This window comes from Muntiacus reevesi, chromosome 10, assembly GCF_963930625.1.
Source record: "Muntiacus reevesi chromosome 10, mMunRee1.1, whole genome shotgun sequence".
Taxonomy (NCBI): domain Eukaryota; kingdom Metazoa; phylum Chordata; class Mammalia; order Artiodactyla; family Cervidae; genus Muntiacus; species Muntiacus reevesi.
The window spans coordinates 31,187,611-31,214,180 of NC_089258.1; the positions used below are offsets into that span (position 1 = coordinate 31,187,611).

At 37.4% G+C, this 26,570-nt stretch overlaps 1 protein-coding gene across 3 annotated transcripts in view; it reads left to right on the forward strand.

The window, feature by feature from the left end:
- Window positions 1-26,043, forward strand: part of MUSK (muscle associated receptor tyrosine kinase) — a 91,333-nt gene extending 65,290 nt beyond the window's left edge. For 2 of the 3 annotated variants that reach the window (XM_065947145.1, XM_065947147.1), the window contains 6 exons: window positions 4,169-4,175; window positions 15,810-15,985; window positions 21,161-21,362; window positions 21,858-22,049; window positions 23,384-23,532; window positions 24,748-26,043. In XM_065947145.1, coding sequence (XP_065803217.1) covers window positions 4,169-4,175; window positions 15,810-15,985; window positions 21,161-21,362; window positions 21,858-22,049; window positions 23,384-23,532; window positions 24,748-25,430 — 1,409 coding nt within the window. In that variant the 3' untranslated portion in view covers window positions 25,431-26,043. Of the gene's footprint in view, window positions 1-4,168; window positions 4,176-10,634; window positions 10,899-15,809; window positions 15,986-16,663; window positions 16,688-21,160; window positions 21,363-21,857; window positions 22,050-23,383; window positions 23,533-24,747 lie in introns of all 3 variants that reach the window. The other variant, XM_065947144.1, reaches the window with a different exon arrangement.
- The last annotated feature ends 527 nt before the right edge of the window (window positions 26,044-26,570 follow it).

Here is a 26,570-nt window from a genome sequence, read left to right on the forward strand (position 1 = left end):
GGAGAAGGAAATGGCAACCCACTCCAGTATTCTTGCCTGGAGAATTCCATAGACAGAGGACCCTGGTAGGCTACAGTCCATGGGGTCACAAAGAGTCGGATACAACTGAGTGACTTCACTTTCTTTCCTTCTTTTCTCTATTAGCCTCAGAGGTCCAGAGCCTGATGCTTCCCCTTGACACTCTGGCACACTTCCTTACCTCAAACTCTCCTTTCTCCCATTTCAGCCACCCCCATCCTCCCCTGCTGTTTTGCAGTCAACGGTACTTTTTGTCACATTCTCTGTGTTACACTTTGAAGCTTTTACTCCATCTGTTTATTTACTCATCCCAGCAGGAAAACTGGAAATGGAAAAATCTGTTCTAGGGCTCAGGATTATGTCTAATGATATTTCTAGTGTTTGAAAGACAACAACAACAAAAATAAAGATCATCCTTCATTTTCCCAAAACTCTTCCATGCATATGCCCAGATTCACATGCATTATTTGAGAAACTTGATATACTTTTTCTGACTCGTTTACATTTGCTGCTAGTCATCAAAAAGAGCCAGAAAAACTTTTGGATCCTCTCCCTGTGAACCAGGAAGTTCCATTTCCCCTTCAGTCACCACCTCGAAAGGCTCAAGTTGCCATTTAAACTCACCAGGATGCCGTGTTATTGGCAAGATGCCTTCTTTTTGTCCTCAGAACCCTCAGCCCTGTGACAGAGACCAGCGAGACAACCCATGATCCCTGTAATGAGCATAGCCCTGGAAGAGCCAAAGGCCATCAAAATAGACACAGGTATTAATTCTACCAAACATTTAAAGAAGCATTAACAGCAGTCCTTATTACCCTGATACCAATGCCAGATAAGGGCAATACAAGAAAACTAAAGACCAATATTCCTGATGGATATAGTTGCAAAAATTCTCAATAAAATCCTAGCAAACCAAATTTAACAGTACATTAACAGAATCATGCTTCATGATCAAGTGGGATTTATCTCTGGGATGCAACAATGGTTCAACATACACAAATCAGTTAATATTTGTCTTTATCTGACTTAATCAGTTAGTATGATAATCTAGGTTCACCTATGTTGTTGCAAAATCACATTATTTCAGTCTTTTTATGGTGAGTATTATTCCATTATATATGTATATATGTACATATATAATGTATGTATGTACATATATCCATATTTTTAAGGATAAAAATATGATCCTCTCCATAGACGTGGAAAAAGCATTTAACAAAATTCAATATACATTAAAAATAAAAACTCTCAGCAAATTGGATATAAGCAATGCACTCCAACCCAGTAAGGGCCACATATAACAAACCCACAGCCAATATCATTCTCAATAGCAAAACATTACACACTTTTCCCCTAAGATCAGGAACATGACAAGAGTGCCCATTCTCACCATTTGTATTCAACATAGTACTGGAAGTCCTAGCCCAAGCAACCAGTCAATTAAAAGAAATAAAAGGCATCCAAATTGGAAGGGAAGAAGTAAAATTGTCCCTATTTGCAGATGACACAATCTTATATATAGAAAATCCTAAAAACTCCACCAAAATCTGTTAGAACTAATCAATGAATTAAGTAAGTTCTACATATAAAATCAGCATATGGAAATCAGTTGGTTTTTTTTTAATACACTAACATCTGAGGAAGAAATAAAGAAAACTATCCCATTTACAATACCACTAAAAACAAAAAAAGTACTTAGTAATAAGTTTAACTTAGGAAGAGAAAGATCTGTACACTGAAAATTACAAGGCACTGATGACAGAAATTAAATATACAAATAAATGGAAGATATCCTGTATTCCCCTTGAGGAGGAAATGGCAACTCACTCCAGTATTCTTGCCTGGAGAATCCCAAGGACAAAGGAGCCTGGCAAGTTATAGTCCATGGGGTCATACAGAGTTGGACACAACTAAAGTGTCTTAACATAACATCCTGTCTTCATAGATCAGAACAATTAATATTGTTAAAATGTCTATGCCACCCAAACCTATCTGTGGATTTCATATACTCCTATTAAAATTCCTATGACATTTTTCACAGAAATAGAACAAACAATTCTAAAACTGTATGGAATCAAAAAAGATCCCCAATAGTCAAGTAACTGTAAGAAAGAACACATTGAAGGCAACACACTTCCTGGTTTCAAACTATATTACAAAGCTATGGTAACCAAAACAGCATGGAACTGGCAAAAAACCAGACACCTAGACAAGTGGAAATGAATCAAGATCCCAGAAATAAACTCACACATATATGGTCAATTAATTTACGACAAAAGAGCCAAGAATATACAATGGGGAAGAGACAGTCTTCTCCATGCATGGTGTTGGGAAAACCAGATAACCATGTGCAAAAGATTCTATTTCTGTTCTGTAAATAAGTTCCTTTGTATCAGAATTTAGATTCCACATATAAGCACCATATGATATTTGTCTTTATCTGACTTAATTCAGTTAGTAGGATAATCTCTAGGTTCATCCATGTTGCTGCAAAATGGCATTATTTCAGTCTTTTTTATGGCTGAGTATTGCTCCATTACATATGTGTGTGTGCATATATATATATATATATATATATATATGACATCTTTATCCATTCATTTCTTATTTTTATTTTCTATATTTTGAGCTGATGTTTCACATTATTACAGAGCAAATATAACTTTGGACTCTGTTTCATAATAACCATAGCTAACTGAACACACCATCATGTTTCACATTCTCTGTCATGTCTCATAGCCACACTGCTGGGTCCCTTGCAATGTTCTCCACAATTGTGAGACCTGGGATAATGCGGCAGGAGCACACAACTCTCTCTACCACCCAGTGCTTCACCCACCATAGGCAGAGTGTTCTTATCAACAAAACAGACCCCACCCCTCAGCATTTCATGGTGGTTTCATCTGGTTTCCAACTGATTAAAGGTGTTTGCTTTTAATAAAAGAGAAAAGAATAAATGAGTAACAGCCAGTAGCTGCACTAAATTGCTACCAGCTGTCCCACAACTAGTACCAAGAGGTAAGCATTCTTTTTATAATCATGCAGCTTTTTCATATTAGATTGGCTGTATGTTTTAGAAGACAGCCAAAGTTGTATTGGTTTTTCCAGATAATTGAAAAGATACTACAAATACTGATGACGGTTGGAAATTTTTAGAATTTTACAAATAACTAGTTTTGAGATAAAAGCACTTGTTAATAATTGCCAGGTTCTTGAAGCCCTTCCCTGCTCCATCCCCGCCCCCCCCCCCCCCCAAGAAAGAAAATGTGACTAGAGAGAAGACACACAGAAGTCTAGTGAATCATCCTTTGATTCTCTTAATATTCTTGAAAAGACTGAGCACCTTTAAATAACCTTGACTTTTTTTATCCTCTCACTTGCCATTGAAATAGAAGCCTAAGTTTATTATTTCTTCCCAAGTTCTATGGCTGGATTCTTTTTGGTGTTGGTTCATCTCCATGGTATAGAATCCTCTCTTTTACTTCTTAAATTGAGGGCTTTTTCATATACAAAACCTTGATCTTTTCACATTTCAACAGGTTTCCTTGTCCAGCTGTTATTAGATTCTGTCTTTACCCCGTCTGAACTATATACCATTTTCTCTTTAAGAATTTCCTCATGTTTCTTCCATCTGTTTTATCCAGAAAATGTGGGGCCCTTGTTAGAAAATTATTAAGTGTTTCAAGATGATCACAGCAAAACACTAAACTAAGGATGGAGCCCTTCTGAGTGTGAACCCGGTATGACCACGTGAGGCCAGTGGATCTGCGAAAATAACAGCTCCATCACCCATCCCCTCTTTCCTTTTCCTGTTCAGCCCTCCACTCCTTGCTTTCCTGTTGAAAAGTCCCTGGGTAGTCAACAGAGGGAAAATCAGACTACGATCCTGCCGATGCTAATGATGCCATGATTGACTCATCTTAAAAAGAATTCAGTTCCTAGAGACATTTAATATTTTCTTACTTTCCTTCTCCAAATATGCCTGCTAATGTAGGATCTGGCCTCCCGGCAGATGCAGAGAACTTTTCAGAAACTTAGAGCTAGAGGTATCAAAATTATCTCTATAAGCCTTGAGATAAAAATGTACTAACCTTGGTTTCTTTTCTCTTTCACTTTGATTTCCTGTGGAAACTTCCTTTCCTGGTACTAGAATGGAGGTAAGGTATTGTTATTGCACCAATGTTTTGTTTTGCTTTGTTTGACATGCCATTTTTAATCTATTATTTGTTGAGCACTGTAATCTTTCAGAAACTCTCTAATTTCTAATCCTTTAAATACTTTCACAAAAAGAAGATGATGAAGATAGGTAGTATCTATTGAGTACTTACTATGTGTCAGGCACTATGCTAAGAGTTTTATATACATTTTAAAAATTTATCCTTGGGACATGCCTATGAAATAGGTACTGTTATTATCCCTATTGTATGGAAAAGAAATAAGAGAGTTACTTGGAATTGGAGACTATACGTGACTCATACATCAAGTAAATGATAGGCTTGGAAAAGAGACACAGCACTGACTCCCAAACTCTCCCTCATAGCTTTATCCTGCAGATAAGAAAGTAAGACCTTATAACATTCTGAAATTTACAATGTTTTATTTGCATAAATTGACTTTCATAAAAATTCTATGATGTGTGGTAACTACTTTAACCTAGGTTTACAAATGATGAAATCAAGATTCAGAATGGTTGCGTGTATGCAGTTGCTCAGTGATGTCCTACTCTTTGGATTGTACTCCACTCCATGGATTCTAGCCCACAAGGCTCCTCTGTCCATGGAATTTTTCAGGAAAGAATACTGGAGCAAGTTGCCATCTCCTACTTCAGTGGATCTTCCCAGTCCAGGGATAGAACCTGCGTCTCTTGAGTCTCCTGCGTTGGCAGGTGGATTCTTTACCACTGTACCACCTGGAAAGCCCCCATCAAAATGGTTAATTAAAATAATAATAATAATAGTTAAGTTCTGCAGACATTTTGAGTACCACTTTTCTTATACTAACATTTCAGCAACTTTGTAGGACAAGAACTATCATCTCTCTTTCTTTATATGAGGAACCTGAGGCACAAAGAGCTGTCCAGACCACATAGCTAACTACAAAACCTCAACCTGAGCTCAGACAGTCAGAGTCAAAAACACAAATTCCTAACTATAATGCTAACCCAGTTAACACAGCAACTAAACAGGACCTACAACTCAAGCCATTGATTGTAATTCCATGGAATGAAAAAGTTCATATCATAAATAATAATTCATAGCCTAAGAAAATTTAGTGTGTTCTCAATCTTTTTCCCAATTCATATAGCTTTGATGTATTTGTTTACCTGGTAAATAAATTTATCAGGCATTTGAGAATTAGGTGGCTTCACCTATTTGAGAATTAGGTGGCTATCACAGTTCTAAGAGACAGCATACTGACCTGAAGGATACAACAGAGAAGCTGAATATTTACTGAAGAGATATATGGCATATACATGGAAAAAAGTAAATTGAAATGCAGGTCACCCATAGAAGAGATGTCATCTTTCATTCATTCATCCCTTCAGCACACCTGTCTTCTCTATGCATCTTTAAGCCGCTCATCCTAGGAAACTTCCCTGGTGGTCCAGTGGTTAAAAACCCACCTTGCAATGCAAGGGACACAAGTTTGATTTCTGGTTGGAGAACTAAGATCCCACATGCCGCAGAGCAATTAAACCCACATGCTGCAACTATTGAGCCCACGTGCTCTGGAAACCACGTGACACAACGAGAGTGTTTCCTGCACCGCAATGAAAGATTGCACACGATGCAATGAAGATCCCATATGCCACAACTAAGACCTGATGTGGCCAAATATAAATAAATACTATTATGCTATTAAAAAAAACAACACTAACTCTAATTCTGGTGCTATACTGGAAAGTAGAGAAACAAAAGAAATGCTATGTAGTCTCTGCACCCAAGGAATTGACATTTTACTAGGGGACATAAACATACACACACTGGGTCTGGAAGATCCTCTAGGGAAGGAAATGGCAACAAAATCACATGGACAGAAGACCCAGGTGGGCTACAGTCAAACGGTTGCTAAAAGTCAGACATCACACACACACACACACACACACACACACACACACACACACACACACACTCTCACACCCCTACACAAATTACAGAACCATGATGGAAGCATGCAGAAACCCTAAGGGCTCAAGGACAGAAATCATTCACATAGAATTATATGCAAATGAAAATTTTTAACTGATTATAATCAAATAAATGCTAACTAAAGAAACTCCCATACCATTTTTCGCTTGTGATAACTCAAGAACCTTTGGTTTTCTACAAAGGACAAGACAGTAAGTATATGGATTTGTGGGCCAAACAGTCACTGTTGCAGCTACTCAGCTCTGCTATGGCAGCACAAAAGCAACCATAGACAGTTTGGAAATGGATGAACTGGGCTGTGTTCCAGTAAAACTTTACTTCTGGACACTGAAATTTGAATTTCATATAATTTTCACTCCTTTTGATTTCTTTGACCATTCAAAAAGATAAATACCATTTTTAACTCACAGGTGATATAAAAGAGGCAGAGTGCCAAATTTGACCTGTGGGTTCTATTTGCTGACCCCCATCTTAGAGAATGTGCATGTGTGTGTGCCAAGTGTCCAACCCTTCACAACCCTATGGGCTGTAGCCCTCCAGGCTCCTCTATCCATGGTGTTCTCCAGGCAAGAATATTGAAGTGGGTTGCCATGCCCTCTTCCAAGGGATCTTCCTGACCCAGGGACCCAACTTGCGTCTCCTGCCGCTCCTGCAATGCAGGCAGATTCTTTATCTCTGAGCCACACAATCATACACAAAGACATTAGACGTGAAAGGATAAAAACAACTCCAGTTTGCTTTGGAGACTGAGAGCGATGTAGAGCCTTGACCATCACATAAATACAGTGAGAGGCCGGGCAGTTACTGTTTAACAAAGGAGTGTCACTATCGAAGGAGAGGTACAGTTCTCACATGCGAGGGCAGGAAAAGAAGGTGCAGCATTTCTGCTGAGGTGGTGGGGTTGTCCACCAACCATGGCATGGCTGGTCATCTGAATGTGCCCTTGGACAACTACGTGTTCAAAGGGAGTACAAGTCTCTCTCATAGAAACTGGAGCATCACATTTTAAAACAGTGGACCCTTGAACAATTCAGTGGTCAGGGGCACCAATCAGTATCTTATATTTGGTGCTATATCTATGTGGTTCCTCCATACCCACATTTTTCATCCTTGGATTCATCTAACCATGCATGGGATGGTATAGAAGTGTAGTATTTATTGAAAAGAACTGCGTATAAGTGGAATCCAAGTAATTCAAACCTGTATTGCTCAAGGGTCAACTGTATTCTACTGAAAGGGATTCATACGTGCTAAAGCAGAGAGAAAATAAAAGTGAAGATGCAGTACGAATCCTTCAAATGTTTCATTTGACCAAGGAGAGCTGTCTGTTACAAGAGAAACTAGAAAGGCTGGGATCAAACATCTGTTGTTGATTCCAAAAAAGAAACTATACAGAAAGAGAGGTCAGGCAGGTTTAGTTTGTCAGGAGGCAAGAGAGGGACTGACTGCAAGTGGCATATTAACTAGAATTTTTGGAGGAAGTTTGGCAGATTATTCCGAAATAACCAGCACTCTGTGAACAGATCCCTGCAACCACTGTCCCATTGTTGAATGAGCAACAGGACCGGCTGCCTCTGCTGTTACTCCATCTGCAGTCTCAAGAGCTACATGTGGAGAAACATGACTTCAGTTGGACAGAAAGGGGACTCATCACTTGTAAAAGTCAGAAGGCACCAATGGAAATTTTTTGCATTCATCTGTTTCCCTAGGTTTTGCTGTGAGCTCCTTAAAATAAATTTTTAAGTGATAAGATTAGGAGGTTGAGGACAAAAAATGGCCCAATTGGCTTCCATATCTGGCTTCTGAAATTTGATCATCACATAAAATTTGAGGTTTATAAGTTGCCAAAATAAGGGAGATATATTACATAGTATACACACACACACACACACACACACACACTCGTATATATTTGATGCTAAATATCCCTTGCTTTGTGGGCCAATCAAGCAATGATAATCTACAAAAGCTGTCTTTAATGCTCCCAAAACATCAGCAAGACACAGAAAATAAGCAAGAACCATACACCTTGTATGGTTTTTCCCAGGATGCAAACGGTTTTCACAGGCTAGTTATCATCAAGCTGGTATGAAGACAAACCAAAATTAAAACCAAGATCTTCTTCTATTAAAAGCCTATTCTGCTTTTTCTTTTTTTTCTTTTGCATTATGTAGCTAATGTTCACAAATCAATGAGGACTCAGTACTATTAATTCACACTGAGGTTGTTCTAAAGATTTTTCTAGGGCTTTTTAAAAGAAAAGCAGCAGAAATTCAGAGAAAAGAATTGGTTAATTCATTATTAATAACTCTTATCTCTAAGGCTACTTTCATTAACTTTTCCTTTGTGTAATTTTTCTAAGTTTCCAATGTTTTTTTCAAAAAATGGTTTTTGCTTATGTAATTAAAGAACAAAATCATGAACTTTTTATTTAAAAATATTAGTGGAAAAATAAAGAAGTATTATTTAATAGTTATCATATGACAATGAAACACAGATGATTAATTCTCAACTCGGACCAGGAGAAATATTTAACTTTCACATGATATATTTTTTTCTAAGTGAAAACAGTCACTCTTCCTCTCTTTTTAAGGAAGGATTATCAATATGTATGACCATTTTGTAAAACAGTTTGAGTTACTTCCAGTTATTACGTATTATTATTCAGTTTCTTAAAGCACAGTATCCTTGCTTCTCTTGAACTTTCTTAGTGTCATCCTACCTTGGGTTTACTCAGAAGTTGAGTCATGAGCTATTTCTGGTGTTTTCTCAACCTTATAGGGCCCACGTTTTCTTGGGAGTTTTGTGTTCCCTTATTCAAAACCTTCATTTTTAAAACCCCAATAAACTACAAGTAATACAATAAGATTCATGTTAACTAATTAGTAAAATGTTCATATGAATTAGAAAATTATTCTATATTAGAAAACATTATTTTAAAATATAGTATTTCATGGAAGTTCATTGCTTTACCTGAATGAGTTGTATCTCATTTAATAAATTTGCTTCAAAGACAAGTCAATGATAATTTCTAATCAATTTTTCAAATTCAGATGAGATCTGTTAGCAGTTAAAATACTTCAATTAAACAAATTCCAGTTGTTTAATTTCTTCTTGAAATCTTTTATATAAAGATAATGAAATGCTAAATTCCAACAGATGATCTAAATGATAAAGCAACTTGAATTTTCCATCCCTGCTAACAGTATCTTATGGAAGGCATAAAGATATAGTGAGACTATTACAGTGCCTGCACATAATAAGTGCTCAATAAATATTTGTCAAGTGAGTATAGGAGCTATAACTCTCAGCGCTGCATAAAGGGAACAGTGGATATGTGGAGAGAGTACCAGCAGTATTTTATTTTCCTTATTGTCCTCTTCAATCATTATAAGCTTTTAATCTTATTTTTATGCCAGTACTTTTATTACCCATGAATACACAATAACCTGGGTTCAGGATAAGTATTTACATCACTTTACAGAATATGGCATCTTAAGTGAACAGATGACTTTCCCTAAGACATGTGGTGAGAAAATAGCAAAATTGAAGATGTTACTTAGCTCCTCTGAGAGTCATAGAGACTCTCATCTGAGAGTCCAATGCTTTCTTATCCCTGTGTGCCTTTCTTCTTATTCCTTAATGGAATGTTGGGAAGATGTGTGGGTGGTAGGATCTGAGTATTGAAGATGTGTGTCACAAAATTCAAATGCTTACCTATCATAACATTTAAATAAACTATGGGAGAATTCAATGGACAGAAGAGCCTGGAGGACTACAGTCCATGGGGTCCCAAAGAATTGGACATGACTGAGCAACCAACGCTTTGCTTCCCTAGAGGCTCAGTTGGTAAAGAGTCTGCCTGCAATGCAGGAGATCTGGGTTCGAACCCTGGGTTGGGAAGATCCCCTGGAAAAGGGAATGGCAACCCACTCCAGTACTCTTGTCTGGAGAATCCCATGTTCAGAGGAGTGTGGCAGGGTACAGTCCATGGGGTTGCAAAGAGTCAGACACAGTTGGTGACTTTCACTTTTCACTTTTCATGTTTATAAAGCTGCAAGTTTTTGGATCAGACCAGTTACTACACTCAGTCACTTATTAATCATCATGATGAATGTGTTTTGTAGATGTATTTATTGCTACATCAGCTTATTTGTAAGAAATGTGGAGTCAAATTTTATTTATGATGAAAATAATAAAAAATACTCCCACACATTCTGGCCTTGAGACTTTCCAAAGCTTTCCGCATGGTTATCAGTTTGGATCTTCATCATAACCTCTGGAGTAGCTAGAGGTAATATAATTGCAGCTGGAAATGACAATATTCAGATGGAACATTTCAACCAATTTGCCAGTACAATCTTCTATTTCTGTGATGCAGATGTGGAAATGAAAAATAAACAAAAAGGCAGATTGAATGCTCAGAAACAGCATGTGATCTGGAATGTTGTTCACTGCTTCTTTCAGCAAGCCACAGAAAGATAACAAAGGCTACTGCGCCCAGTACAGAGGGGAGGTGTGTAATGCTGTCCTGGCAAAAGACGCTCTTGTTTTCTTCAACAACTCCTACGCAGACCCTGAGGAGGCCCAAGAACTACTGGTTCATACTGCCTGGAATGAACTGAAAGCAGTGAGCCCATTCTGCCGGCCAGCTGCTGAAGCTTTGCTCTGTAACCACATCTTCCAAGAATGCAACCCTGGGGTGGTACCCACTCCTATACCCATTTGCAGGTAAAATTAAAAAATAAATAAATGGGGAAATTCTGTTTGTCTGCAAACAGGGAAAGTTTTCAAAAGAGGAAGTTGTCAGGTACAGGAGTAAAGGCAAAAGCTGGCTTTTGTCCAGACTACAAGGTAATTAATTGAACAAAATTCTTACCCTGTAAATCCCTGATGAATGATACATTATTATACATGGAACTTCCCTGGTGACTCAGATGGCAAAGAATCCACCTGCAATGCAGGAGACCTGGGTTTGATCCCTGGGTCAGGAAGATCCCCTGGAGAAGGGAATGGCAACCCACTCCAGTATTCTTGCCTGGAGAATTCCATGGATACAGGAGCCTGGCAGGCTACAGTCCATGGGGTCACAAAGAGTCGGACACGACTGAGTGACTAATGCTTTAACACTGAGCTAGAAAATGTCATAAAAGGTATAATATTCTATTATATTTATTACTGTTTACATTGTTTTCATATTCATAGATATCCCTGCCTTCTAGGGAGTAAAAAACAAAATCCCAAACCAACATGAATTTCATTGGTAAACCAAGATAGAGAAAATAAAGACTATATAAAGTGTTTCAATATTATTTGCCAATAAACATGAGATCTCGGTGAGCATTTCAGAATATTAAAGATACATTCCACTCAATATTCTAATTTAAGTACTGACACTCTGGTCTCATGGAGGGGTGGAAGTAGTTATAAATATTTCTTTAAATCCCCCATACCCTGTAAGCATTGAAATTTATAAATCCAAGTTCAATAGAACTATCTTTGCCTCTATTTACTTTTTATATAGCAAAGATAGGAATCAATATGAATTTTGAGCTAATTAGAACAAAGTTCAAATACTGTTTGTACTACTTTCTAGATGTATATGATGTGGGCTAAATTCGGTTTCCTCATTCACAAAATAGAGTTGACAAGATTAAAAGATAAACTGCATCCATGGCATATATTAGAAACTGGATAGATCCTGTTTACTTTTCAAGGAAACAGGAAGACTATCAACACAGAACATTTCCATCTGTTTCAGTAAAACCAGGAACTACTTAAATACTGAAATAGTTTTTAAGTGCTCTATTTAGCATACAAGGACTATGGGGAGGTTATTAAAACACAGTGCCCCATTCTTCAACTTACTGCAGTTTTTGAAGGTTTGGAGACATTTTAAGATTAATATAATTTGTTATTTCTTCAGTTAAGAGTATGTTTTAATCAGGTATGACATCTAGATATCTCTTGGGGAACAACCAGAATTAAACTGAAGTGTCCTTCATACTCTAGCACAAAATAAATTTATTGAATAACTTTTCAACATTTACGCCCTAGACCAGTTTACATGCATAGGCCACAGATGTCCTTTCTCAGGATTGAAGATAATTTAAATTTTTTTTAGAAAAATAAATTTGTTCCTTTTAAGAAAAAAAATCTCTTTCACTGAGATGTCAAATTTATTAGAATAGCATAATTATCTCTTAAATCTGTAAGCCATTAAATGTTTTTTCCTAATTCTAGTTACTATTTAAACAAGTATTTTTAATCTGAAAATTGTTTCAATTTTTTAATCCTTGTAAACAATTTATTAATATTGGGGTCAAAAAATAAGTCTAGGAATTTTCACATTTTATTGTTTTTTTCTCTAAAATATAATTAATAATTGTTTAAAAATTAGGCATTTAAAAAGATTTGGTCTCTGCTTTTAAGGTACAAAATTCATATACATTATATAGGTATTAGTGTCATGAGTAATTAAGTTGTCCGATCCTTTCTGCTGTTAAATGAGTTTTGCCTGTTTGATTCAATGCAATAAACCCTTCTCCAATAGCTGTTTTTTTCTAAGAAAATTTTCCTGTAGTCCTGGTAACTTCTGCTTTTTGTTCCAATAACATTAGGATTAAAATTCAGCTCATTGTAAATAACTAGTGAGCTTGCTCTTCAGATATTCTCATTTTGTCCCCTTGCATTTGTATTATATCTTTTATAATAGTTTCTGTTTGCCTTGATATTTCAAGGTGGTTCAAAAGTCTCCAACCACATTATATTTTACTGCTACTTATTTGTAAGACTTTTAAACACATACTATTCGTCATGGTTTTCTAACCATAAACAATAACTTGATCACTTGTGCCTCTTTCAATGGATGATAAGGAACTTCATTTATTCAGTAAACATTTATTGAGCTCCTGCTGGGCTCTAAGCACTATTCTAGGGCATTTGTCCATGGGGTGTATACTGCAGCAGCAGAAGTCAGTGAGCAAGACACATGATAAATAAACAATTTACATATTACCTTAGAAGGGGAAAGTGTCATAGGAAAGGGGAAAAGTGCACCAGAAGTGCCAAAAGTCATATTTAAGAAGTGCCAAAGGTAAATTTAAAAAGAGTGCTACAGGTAGTCCTAATTAGTTAGGGTAACTGTACTGAATCCTCCATACTTGCTTTTTGAAACTTTTTATGGAATTATAAACCAGGTTAGTGTTAGTCAATTATGTTGTACTTACATTTGGAGAATATTCTTAGCTCTGACATAAATGCATAGTCATGTACGCAAGTACCTGGAAGAGTTCTCTGTTATTTGTTCTCCCTGATCTCAGTCATTTGCTCCATAGAAAAATCTTGTCGTTGTTAAGTTCTCAACTTTGATTCGCCTCTTGTTCAGCCAGAACAGAGGTTTTACATATTACATGTAAAAAATTATTTTTTATAATATTACATATATGTGTGTTTGGTACTTAAGTCTTGTGTTACCTTCAGTTTTCCTTAAAATTCTTGCATACTGACCAGTTGCGGGGGCTATGCTGTAATGAAGACCATATAAGGCAATCTTGAATTTTGTTCCTTTGTGGGGAATATTTTTCTCTTGCCAGATAATAGTAAGATTATGTCTTTAATTCCTGAGATTTAAAATGCTTGTAAAATTCACCTAGGAGTAGATTTCTTTCCTATAAGTAATATAAAAATAATGGCTAATATATTTTCCTCATCAGATTTATATCCTTTTTAAGAATGTTTTCTTATAGTGTATCTCTGAATATTTTTCTATCTTTTTTATGTGCTCTAGTTTCTTGTTGGGATACATTGTTAATTTGTACTTTGAATTTCTTGCTTGATTCTTCCTCTCCTTATCGCCTTACCCACCATTTTTATCTTTCATTCTTTCTTTCTGCATTCAGTTTAGAACTTCTAAAGTTTTCCTCTATCATTTGTTCAATATCTTGCCAAGTGTTTCTTTTTCAATGGAGATTTCACATGTTTCAGTGGAACAAAGTTGTTCTCAATTTTTTGTAGTCTTCATTTTCTTCAGTCACTGTCATGTTTAACTTAACCTAGTTTTCAGTCTATTTCCTTTTCATTTTGATTTTTTTCCTACTGAAAAACTTCTGTAAAGGCCATGCTTCAGTGAAAGGTTTCATGTCAATGAAAACAAAAAACGTTTTTTAATTCTCTAGTGTGTTTTTAACTTATAATAAAAAACAACTTTCCCAGGTATTTGCTTTCTTCACATAATGTGGGGTTAGTTTTCTCATATGTCCCATGTTGCTTTTGCACAGTTCAATTATAACGTCTGAATGCAAAAAGGTGTGCTTATGTGACTCAAGGATGGAACCAAGCATAGTTAGAAGCAAGCCAAGCAATATTTCTACAGTTCAGCTTCTCAGAAGCCTGAAAGCCCCATTGTTTCCCCTTCCCTTGCAGACACATTAAGAATCTACAACTCATTGTTACACTCATGACCCTCACTGTATCCTATCACATCTGTATGCACAGCCCAGTCATTTACACATGTTCATTTGGTCCCTATCGGTAAGTGGTTGCCTGGAAAAGCGGGAGTGTAGGCATGAGTATTAAAGAACACATATGTATATGTAGGTATGCATACACACATATGGACACACACTTTCCTACTCTATACTTCAAATATTGAATGAATAACATTGCTATTATCCTTAATTTCTTTAATCTTTAATATCCTCTTATTATGTATCCCAAATATCTTAATTTGGAACTAACCTGGTTTCTCCTGTGTAGCCTATCTTATTTTCTATAAGATAAACTTGAACAAATATTAATCCACAAAATTCTATATAATCCAACTAGTCTACCTGGTCTTTCGGCAGCCTCTTCACTCATGTGTGTGAGTTAGTCGCTCAGTCGTGTCTGACTCTTTGAGATCCCATGGACTGTAGCCCTGCAGGCTCCGCTGTCCATGTAATTCTCCAGGCAAGGATGCTGGAGTGGGTAGTCATTTCCTTCTCCAGAGTCTCCACTCATAGTACCACATAGAGATGACAGGAACAGCTTCGTTTTCACATAGACATTACTCTAGCTCTCTCAGATGAAAGCATACACAGCAATGGGGCAGGACTCAGCTTCTCCAAGTGTAGGGCAGGGTATGGACCCCCAAGCTCTTCTATAACCATCCAGGAAGGTGATGGTATTCTGTTTCAGAGACCAAAGCACACAGAAATACTGACTGTGTTCCTCAAGCCCTGCCCATCAGCCCTGAGATTATAGGAAAGCCTCTCAGGCTCGAGACTGCTTGATCCATGACTTCAGTGTGTGTGCTTTTAAAGTTCTGTATAACTTGTTTCTGAACCTTTGTGGTAATTCTAATATGAAGTTGAGAGAAAACATACCAGGGATTTCTAATCTTTTTTACCTTTTGAACTTGAAAGTTCTTTCCTCCAGTAGCATTAGGGATATTTTAAAAACAAGATAGTATTTCATCTAACAGGATAATATACTGTATATTCCATTAAGTCTCATGTTATTTACAAAAGGATCCATACAAAGACACTTTTGCAAGAGCAGACGGTGTACTACAACGATGCTCTGAAAATACAGGATGTAGGATCCAATTTGGCTTCAGCGTGCTATGATTCATTAAATTTTGTTCTCTCTAAATCATTTTAGAGAATACTGCTTGGCAGTCAAGGAGCTCTTCTGTGCAAAAGAATGGCTGGTGGTGGAAGAAAAGACCCACAGGGGACTCTACAGATTTGGGATGCTTCTGTTCTCCACGCCAGACTGCAACAAACTCCCCAGCATGCACTGGGACCCCATGGCCTGCACCAGACTGCCATACTTAGGTAACAGAGTTCTCGTGAGATGCTGGAGGTTCAGAGAAATTTACTATTTTGAGGAAACTAAGGTGTGAATTTAAATCTCCTAACATTTCTAGGCATTTCTAATTTTTTTTTTTTTTTTTTGAGTTCTGCCTTCCTTCCATACCTAATAACAGAATCCTACTGCTATCCTAATTGCACCAGTTAGCATAAGGATTTATTCCATTTGTTCTAAAAGAAATTAAAGAGTACTTTTCAGAGCTGTTGAAGATCTTACCTTACTTCATAAGCAGATCTGATGACAGATTATACCATTTTTTGGAATGTGCAGAGCAATGGCTAAGAAACATCTCATATTTTGTCAGAGAAGTGGAATAAAAAAATAAAGTCCTCTTTCTTAGCCAAGGAAGCAGATTTTTCAGCATGCAAAAATAAGCCACATGTTTGAAAATGCTGATCTCACAAAACAAAGCTGAATGGCTGCATGTTGCTTTAATGAACTTCATTTGTAAGAACTATGTGGTTAGCCCTAACAGCTGGATTCATTCCAAAGACGCAATCCTTTCACATTTGAATGCAAAAAATGTTTTCCCGTTGTATATTAAAAAGCTGAAAGAGAACCTGCATTTCTTAGCACTCTCTCAGAGAACACAGGAGCTATCTGGATGTTCCTAAAACAAATTTTTATCCTTTCCCCTTCAGATTATAAAAAAGAAAACCTAACAAGTAAGTATTTTTGTTTGTGCCCTTGAAACCTTATGTGTATGTAACTGGATTCATGCATGCGTATTTACACCCATATTTCATGATGTCTAGGATAAAGTACAGTCTCTCTCTTAAAGGCTTTTCACTATACTCATCCAGGGTAGAATACAAAAGCAGATCATTGGAGATCCGAGTTTATAGCTCCTAATTAGGCCATGGAGAGCACCATATTTAATGAATGATATAAATCCTATTTCCATCCCAAAGTTATTGAGCAGCATTGTCCCTTCTATAGCTATAAAATAAGCCAATTTAAATTATCACCTTTTGATTTCACATTCATGATTTTTATATCACCTAATTCTTTACAGAGAAAAAAGTGTTTTGTGCCCTTGAAACCTTATGTGTTTGTAACTGGAGTCATGCATGTGTGTTTACATCCATATTTCATGATGTCTAGGACAGAAGTATAGTTTCTCTTAAAGTACAGTCTCTCTTCATTGAGCCAATTCATGCTCTTCCTTTGTGAAAACTGATCCTTCTCTTGGAAGACAGGTGTCTTTAAAAAACAGCTAGTTTTCAGCATATACTTTACAGGGTCAAATCAAATGGTTTTAAAGGAGTCATCTCAAAATCTCTAGGAAAGAATTCTGCAGTCTTATCTACAGACTTTCCCCAATTCAAGAATGAAACTTGTGGGTACCCTTTTAGAAAAGCAGGGGGACTGCTTGATTCAGGCTCTGGCACATGTTACTCCTTCTTTGTGAAATATTATCTCTCCTGACTCCCCCCACCCCCTTCCTCCATGGCCACACCCACACATATACCTTCCACCAGTTACACCTACTCACTCTTAATATTTAACCTAAAGTTACTCTAGAAAACCTAGCTAGACTGCTAAAACCTGGACTTGAGCTCAAGAATATCCCTGGATTCTCACAAGCATCCTTGTTCTCACCATTCTTGTAGCACTCTTTATATTTTATTGTAATTATTTGTTTTCTAATTGCTTCTAAGTACTTCAACATTAGAGAGTTGTCATGTCCACCACAGTGTCCTTGACACCTAACAATCAATATTCATTTAATAAGTCCATTAATATGTGGATGAATGAGTGAATAAGACTCCTCTGATGTTCAAAGGCAAAGGATAAAGAGATAAAATCACCGAGAGAAGAAAAAGATTAAAAGGAAAGAAACTGGAGACTCAAATTGATAATGTGAACCCAAAGAGATAATTGATATTGCTCTAGGGAAGATGAGGGCAAAACGATCAGAAACAATAAACAAGAGCTGAGAAAGTAAAACTCTCCTGAAAGAAGAAACAGTTAAACCCATAAACAATTAAATGCATAAAATTCTTGTTGAACCTGTGCCAATTTTTCATTTTGAAAAAAAAAAACTTACCAAATCATCATGGCTTATTCTCATTTTCTGATAGTATTGATAAACAAATCACCCTTTATATATACTAATAGGGTTGTGCTGCCAATTTCATTACATTCCTTCACATGTTAAATATGGTATGAATGGCTCTGGTGAAATGCAGATACAATAATAGTCCCCTCTCTCTTTTAATGATTGTTCCTGCTTTCTTATTAGCAGGAAGGTTAGCTCTCCAATTTAAATCCCCCTTCCCACTCATCTGGTGGCTCAGCTGGTAAAGAATCTACCTGCAATGTGGGACACCTGGGTTAGACCACTGGGTTGGGAAGATCCCCTGGAGAAGGAAAGGATACCCACTCCAGTATTCTGGCCCGGAAAATTCCATGGACTCTAAGTCCATGGGGTCGCCAAGAGTTGGACATAACCGAGCAACTTTCACTCACACTTCACTCCCACTCATCTTGGATTGATTTTTTAAATCTTTGAATGTCTCAGCCCAAAGAAAGTCACAGCAGCTTTCAAACCATCACAGAGGAACCTGGGAAGTCTGTAATATCCATCACTGCTGTGACGCTTGAAGAGAAATGCTATCATTGGTCCTGCACAGATATTTTATTGCTGTGCTGAGTTCCTTCTAGTTCCAGGTGCCTGCTGGAGTCACAGGGGTGACCAAACTCGGTCTCCATAGGCTTTAAAGCCCACTTATTCAGCTGCTGGTGCTCAGGGCAAAATCACTGTGTCCACAACTAGACTAAAAGTCATACATGGGCATCCCTTATAATCTCTGCTTTTACAAGTATCCTATTTCAAATGGCTTCAAGCATTGACAGCAAGGAAGGTTTTCCTTTGACTTTGTGATGTGTTATATTAATATAGCTCCTTCTATGAAATCATTGTGTGTGTGTGTGTGTGTGTGTGTGTTTTACTATATTGCAGTTAATTGTTAATATTTCATTTAGGATCTTTTAAATCTATGTTCTATAATCTATGTCTGCAATTTTCTTCTGTGCTAACATTGTCAGGTTGTGATATTAGTATTATAACTTCGTAAAACAACCTGAAAGATTTTTCTCTTATTGGAACATATTATAAAACTGTAGAAATTGTATCTCTTCTAAGACTGAAAGAATGTAATCATAATACTATATTGACTTAAATTTCCTGGTTATGACTATTTTCAGATTTTTTAATTCTTCAATTTGGTAATTAATATGCTTCCATCATTTCCCTCAAGATTTTTAAACTGTAACTCCATAGTTATATATTACTTCATTTTTATTGACATTTGAATCTATTGTTAAAATGACTTTATCATTCCTAATTTTGTATGTTTGTGCCTTTATTTTTCTTTTAAAATTAAAATGTCACTGATTAGACTACTTTATAAATATTTATAAGACTATTGACCTGTTTTTAAGTCTATCATTTGTGTTATGTGTATTCTAACTTATTAATTTCTGCTTGTACATGGCTGTTACTTTATCACCTGTTTTTCTTTGTTTTCTGCCGATTTTGTTTCTTTTCCATCTTGAATTAACTGTTCAGCTCATTCACTTTCATTCTTTTAATCTAATGGAAGGAGATAATGCTATGAGTTTATCACTGAGCACATCTTTGGCCAAATCTCATAAACACTGTTAGGAAGTTATTTTGTAATCTGTAACTATGGTTAATTTCTACTCTTTGATTGAAAGGTTATCAACTTTTTTCTTTTCTTTAATGTCCTATTGGATTTCATTTAATCTACTATTAATTGTATTTTGATCCAAGAATAGATCTGCGTAATTTCTTCTTTTGAAATTCACTTGGATTCATAATCTTAGTAATTATGACCTGACAAAAAAGATTATGTCTTTGTGGTATCCCACAAATATTTGAAAATAAAGTTTCTCCCTCTTTTTAGGGTACAAAGTTCATTCTTTACTATTAAGATCTTCTTGTTGATTATGAAAATATTTTCTATACATGTTGTCTTTACTCAACCAAATAAAAGGATTTAAAATATAGTTCATAGTGTGGTTTTAATAGATATACAATGGACTTTGCACCCCATGAACAGAGAGATTTAGTATGACACCTCTTGGTTTCCCTGGTGGCTCAGACGGAAAAGAGATTTAGTGAGATTTAGTATGATATCAGGGGTTTTCCCAGTGGCTCACATGTTAAAGAATTTGCCTGCAATGCTCGGGAGACCCAGGTTCGATCCCTGGGTGGGGAAGATCCACTGGAGAAGGGGAATGGCAACCCACTCCAGTATTCTTGCCTGGAGAATCCCATGGACAGAGGAGCCTGGTGGGGTGGGGTACAGTCCATGGAGTCGCAAAGAGCTGGACACGACTGAGTGACTAACACACATATTTTTGGTTCCCAACAGTAATACAGATTTTACCTTATTTGTACATTGCACTGACCTTTTTAAAAGGAGTTTGAAATGAGTTTGACTGTTAGATGAACCAGCTTTCTCATTGAGTCCTATTATTTCCATTTTCCACATTCTTCGATTTGTTTTTGTAAATCAACAATACATATGTATAAAAGCTCAGCTTCAGACAATCCTGACTTTAATTTCATAAAAATATTTTATTTAATAACAATTCCCATGATTGCTGTCAGGTCATAAACAATATGATGCGTGTAAAGAACACTAGCTCAGGATCTGCATTTTTCTTGGAAAAAACATGTTCTTTCTCTGTGTCTCATCTTTAAAATTCTGTGAGTCTATAAGCTGAGTAACTCAGACAGTAAAAAATCTCCCTGCAATGCAGGAGACCTGGGTTCAATCCCTAGGTTGGGGAGATCCCTTGGAGAAGGTAATGGCAACCCAATCCAGTATTCTTGCCTGGAGAATCCCAAGGACAGAGGAGTCAGGTGGACTACAGTCTGTAGGGTTACAAAGAGTTGGCCATGACTGAGTGGCTAACACACATAAGCTGGATTTACTTACAACTGGACCTCACTGGATTCTTAAAATTGCACTTTATAGATATAAAACCAGGGAGAACAGGATACATAAACACATGGTCTTAAATTTACTTTACTGATTGCTTGAATACAAAAGTTGCTTCTTAAAAGTTTAAGAATGAATGAAAACACTGTTGTTGACTTACAGCATTCCCGCCAATGACGTCCTCAAAGCCGAGTGTGGACATTCCAAATGCGCCTTCCTCCTCCTCGCCCTCCTTCTCTGTCTCACCTACGTACTCTATGACTGTAATAATCTCCATCATGTCCAGCTTTGCCATATTTGTGCTTCTTACCATAACTACTCTTTATTGCTGCCGAAGACGAAAACAATGGAAAAATAAGAAAAGGTGAGATTCTAGTTTAAGTTGATCACTTAACAGTTTAAAATTTTTAATTTCACATTGAAGTTGGAGATGGGAGGAAGGATATATACAGTCTCCTATGACACCCACTGCCGTGTTTTAAAGTTAAGCACCCCCATCATGATCTTTAAAAATGTCAAAGTCTTTTTGCATAGGATCCCTTGTCCTATGGTTAGTTTCTTGCAGCAGATAGAATCTAAACCACAATTTGGAAAAGTATGGTTGTTCCTGCTCCCCGTTAGCCCCATCAGCCCCATTGCCACTACCAGATTGGATGGTGACAAAATTCCTGAAGAAAAAATAAAAGTGTCTTTAGACTCCAATCCAAAATTATTTGTTGCTCTAAAACAGAAGGATCTTTCATAAACTTAGCATAATTTGTTTTGCTTCCTCCTAAACACCTATGTCTCTGTCAAACCTGAGTACAAAGCTCTCACCTGGTCCTCACCTCATTACTGATCTTACCTGTCTTACCTGCAGAGAATCAGCAGCAGTAACCCTCACTACGCTTCCTTCTGAGCTCTTGCTAGACAGACTTCATCCCAACCCCATGTACCAGAGGATGCCACTCCTTTTGAATCCCAAACTGCTCAGTCTGGAGTATCCCAGGAATAACATTGAATATGTGAGAGATATCGGAGAGGGAGCATTTGGAAGGGTCTTTCAAGCAAGGTAAAGTTGCCCACATTAAAAAAAAAATCTATCCACTAAAACACATTGTGATGTCTATGTAATTATATATAATATTTATTATCAAATTAGCTAAATCTTCACATCATTCACCTTATTTTGGGTACTGTAGTTTGAGTCTTGATAATTTTCCCTCTTTGCTGGAAAATAGGGTTATATATATGGAGAGAATCTTTATAAAGTGTTCTAATGATAAGCAATATGCAAAATTAAATATTTTTCAGAAGAGAATTTTGTCAGACATTTTAAATCAATTTTTTGCATTGCTTTTAGTAATATTTCTAAAATCTCTTCCATTTTCAATTGCTATAGTCTTCACTTCATTTAAAATTTTCTTTGAACTAATGTTTCAGTTTAAGAACTCAGAGCCTGACATGTGTAGATATTAAACAGATGCTCACAGAATGGCAAGACAGAAAAGGGAAAAAATAATGTTAAAATGGCAGATAACAATGTGCTCAAGAAATGAGTATGTATTAGGGCAAATGCTAGCCCAATTAATGTCTTTGTGTGAGTTGGAATAAAATAACTTCTCTTCACATAGTTCCACAGAAGCACAGCTAGGCCACAGAATGTAGACTTGGTTTTAATTACTGATTGTCACTTTGGCCTGTTGCTCTTGGGCAGGACACAACATTACCTCTATACATAATGGCCCTAGTATGGAGGTTACATGATTAATGAAAATCTCACACAAATATTGGGAACCAAAAAAAAAAAAAAAAAGAATGTCTCCCCAGGTGGCGCTAGTGATAACCTGCTTGCAGGAGACTAAGAGATGCAGGTTCAATCCTTGGGTCAGGAAGATCCCCTGGAGGAGGGCATGGCAACCCACTCCAGTATTCTTGCCTGAAGAATCCTATGGACAGAGGAGCCTGGGGGACTACAATCCATTGGGTCGCAAAAAATTGGACACGACTGAAACTACTTAGCATGAATGCAAAAAATTGAAAGGCACACTTCGAGGGCTTTAAATATAAAGATGAAAAAAATCACGGTTCCTGCCTTCTAGGAATTTAGATTCTAGCCAGATATTAAGGGATTATAATGGTAATGATCATCTGGGCACTTCTGATTTCCTGTTATTTGTAAATAATGCAGCTTCAACCTTAATCTGTGTTGAAAATAACACTAGTGATTTTTACTTGGAGTCAAGAAGTTTTAAGTGTAATCTGCCATTGGCATCTTTCTCTGGTTCTGTGGCTCTGGGAAAGGCCGCATGAGTGGGGGGATGTGTACAAACACGGGTAGTTATCATGTGACTATGTGTAATACTCCTGATCTTTGATTTCTTGCTCAATAAATGTGTCTCTCAGGGCTCCAGGCTTACTTCCCTATGAACCTTTCACAATGGTGGCAGTGAAGATGCTCAAAGAAGAAGCCTCAGCAGATATGCAAGCAGACTTTCAGAGGGAGGCAGCCCTCATGGCAGAATTTGATAATCCTAATATTGTGAAGCTCTTAGGTATGAAACTCGTAGGTACAAGTGGAGAAATGTATGCATCAGAAAACAGAGACTTGCAAGTTCTTTCTCCTTTAACCTTCACTTACTTCTGTTTTTTCTTTCATTCCTCAATCAGAGAGATGTCTCTGTTCCTCTCCATAGAATATTTTCTGTACCAGGGAGTAGAATATTTCCTTAAATCACCTAAGTTCAAAAAAATTGGAGTTTTAAAAATTTTCTCAGAAAAATGCTTTGTCACTTCATTAACTTTCTTTTACCAATTTTATATTTTAATTGTTCATTTATTTTATATAGTTCATATAAATATACCAATTGCTAAAGTCCCTAGAATTAAAAGCTAACCCCAAAAGAAGCAAGCCAAGATAATAGTATTCTCATTTCCTTTGCTTTTTGAACAGAGACTTTTAATTTTTGCTGGAAAAAATAATGGAGTTAATAAGCTATTTTTATGCTGGTGTGAAATTGTGACCATCTGATCTAATATTTCAAGTAGTCCAGTTTCCCTCTCAAATACAGAAAAATTTTAGAATCAACAAATGCCTTTCTGGTACTAAATCCAAGGTTCTATTTATATTAACTTTTTTTTTTCTTTCTGGAAAATAAACGTTTGTAAATTTACCTAAATGCTTAACTGCAGTAACCGGAATATTTCATCTAAGATCTTTGACTGTTTTTCTCCTCTTTTTAAAATTTCACAAAATAGTTTCCTTATCATCCTTCTTCAGAGAGCAAGCAGAAAAAGAGCAATTTTATTACATACTCAAAGCAAACATCCATTCATAAACTCATTTGCTTAATATTTATGGACTACTTGCTCACCAGAAACGTGGTAGGCATGTGGAATTGAAAGAAGACTTAAGACATAATCTCTATTTTTAAAGGGTTAAAATGTTGGGGGGGAAAAACCTCAGCTGAATGGATAATTATAACAGGCTGGTAGGTAGGGTGCAGGATTAAGGATAAAGAATGATGGAAGGAAAATCTGATCCAGGAAAGGTCAGGAACAGAGGCCGCCTCAGAGGAGGGATAAATCAACTGAATCTTAAAAGAGAAGTAGATGTTTACACAAAGAAAGGGGGTCAGGGTTCGACTATGATGCTGTCAATAGAAAACCAAGGCCCCACTTCTTCTGATCCGGTCATTTGCTTCTGGACAATGTGTTCCAACGTGCACTTTAGAAGCACACCTCTAACAAGCGGCCTGTTTTGGTTGCAGGAGTCTGCGCGGTGGGGAAGCCCATGTGCTTGCTCTTCGAATACATGGCCTACGGGGACCTGAATGAGTTCCTCCGCAGCATGGCCCCGCACCCCGGCCGTGGCCTCAGTCCCAGCGACCCCTCGCCCGGGTCACAGGCCCCCAGCCCCGGGCCCCCGCCGCTCTCCTGCGCGGAGCAGCTGTGCATCGCCAGGCAGGTGGCCGCGGGCATGGCCTACCTCTCCGAGCGCAAGTTCGTCCACCGCGATTTGGCCACCCGGAACTGCCTGGTGGGTGAGAACATGGTGGTGAAAATCGCCGACTTCGGCCTCTCTAGAAACATCTACTCGGCGGACTACTACAAAGCCAATGAAAACGACGCCATCCCCATCCGTTGGATGCCCCCCGAGTCCATCTTCTACAACCGCTACACCACGGAGTCTGACGTGTGGGCCTACGGGGTGCTCCTTTGGGAGATCTTCTCCTACGGCCTGCAGCCCTACTACGGGATGGCGCACGAGGAGGTCATCTACTACGTGCGGGATGGCCACATCCTCTCCTGCCCCGAGGACTGCCCCCTGGAACTGTACAATCTCATGCGTCTCTGTTGGAGCAAGGTGCCTGCAGACAGACCCAGTTTCAGCAGCATCCACCGAATCCTGGAACGCATGTGTGAGCGGGCGGAGGGCAGCGGGGGCGTCTGAGGTCCAAGGTGGGCGAGGAGAAATCGCCAGGCTCTTCTCAGACTCTGGGAGCCAGAGGAGCGCGATGCCTGAGCCCCCAGGAGACCCAGATAGCGAAGAATAGTAGCAGACGTGGGTACCACGCTGCTTGCTTCTCAGAAAAAAAAAAGACTGGGCAGAACTCCTGGGGTGGGTGGAAATTGGGTGAAGGGAAAGGCAGGCGAGAAAACGTGCCAGATAACCGGAGGTAACTACTCTTCCTCACGGGGAAAGTTTGTATTACATATTGTACCGGAAAGAATGCCATCCTGCTCAGTCCCTGAATTAGCTGGCAGCAGAATAAGTCTCTGCTGTATTAAATTTTAATATGAACTGCGGTTGAGAACTTCATTTTTAATAGAGTTCATTCCTGTCCATTAGGAAAGTAGTGTATCTTCCCGTAAGATATTTAGCTCAAGCACAGAATACTCCAAAGAAGGAAAAACCGCTCATTGTTTCCTCACCCAAAGATGGGTGTTGGTTTCTTATTCAATTTCTTTCTCGAGTTTAATGCACACTTTTATATTTGTTTGTATTCGACAAAGTTGTGGTTTACTTTATTGATAGAGGGTTTCCAAGGAATAAAGTGATAATCGGCAAGGTTATATTCTTATTGTGATTTTTAGTTCTCTTTTTCTTTGTTTCTTCTTTAGAAGTTTTCCTTTGTGCACACGTGTCATGAATTTAATCTGCTTACTTTATTCTTACAGGTTTTTTTTTTTTTTCTGAAAATGTCTTTTGTGTCTATTTACCTTTTTTTTTGAAAATTTTATTGGTATCTTCTTTGTCTCATCTTTCTTTATTTAGGACTTGGTTCCTTTTTGGTTATTTAGCTATTTTTTCCTTTTATTTCACCTATACAACAAACATCTTGGCAGAAATAATAATTTTCTAAGTAACATTGTGGACTGTTACATATATACCTTTTGCAAAGTATATCATTATTACTGTTTTCTTCTGTACCTGCTTTTGAACTTACCCATTTCAAAGTTGTCATTCATTAATGTTATTGCCACAGACTATTCCACAGTTTATAACATGGGAATTCACAAGATGCTCTTGTGACTGAGTTATTTCAAACTATTTTTGTTCATTCTGACATTTTTTTTCCCTTCTAGAAAT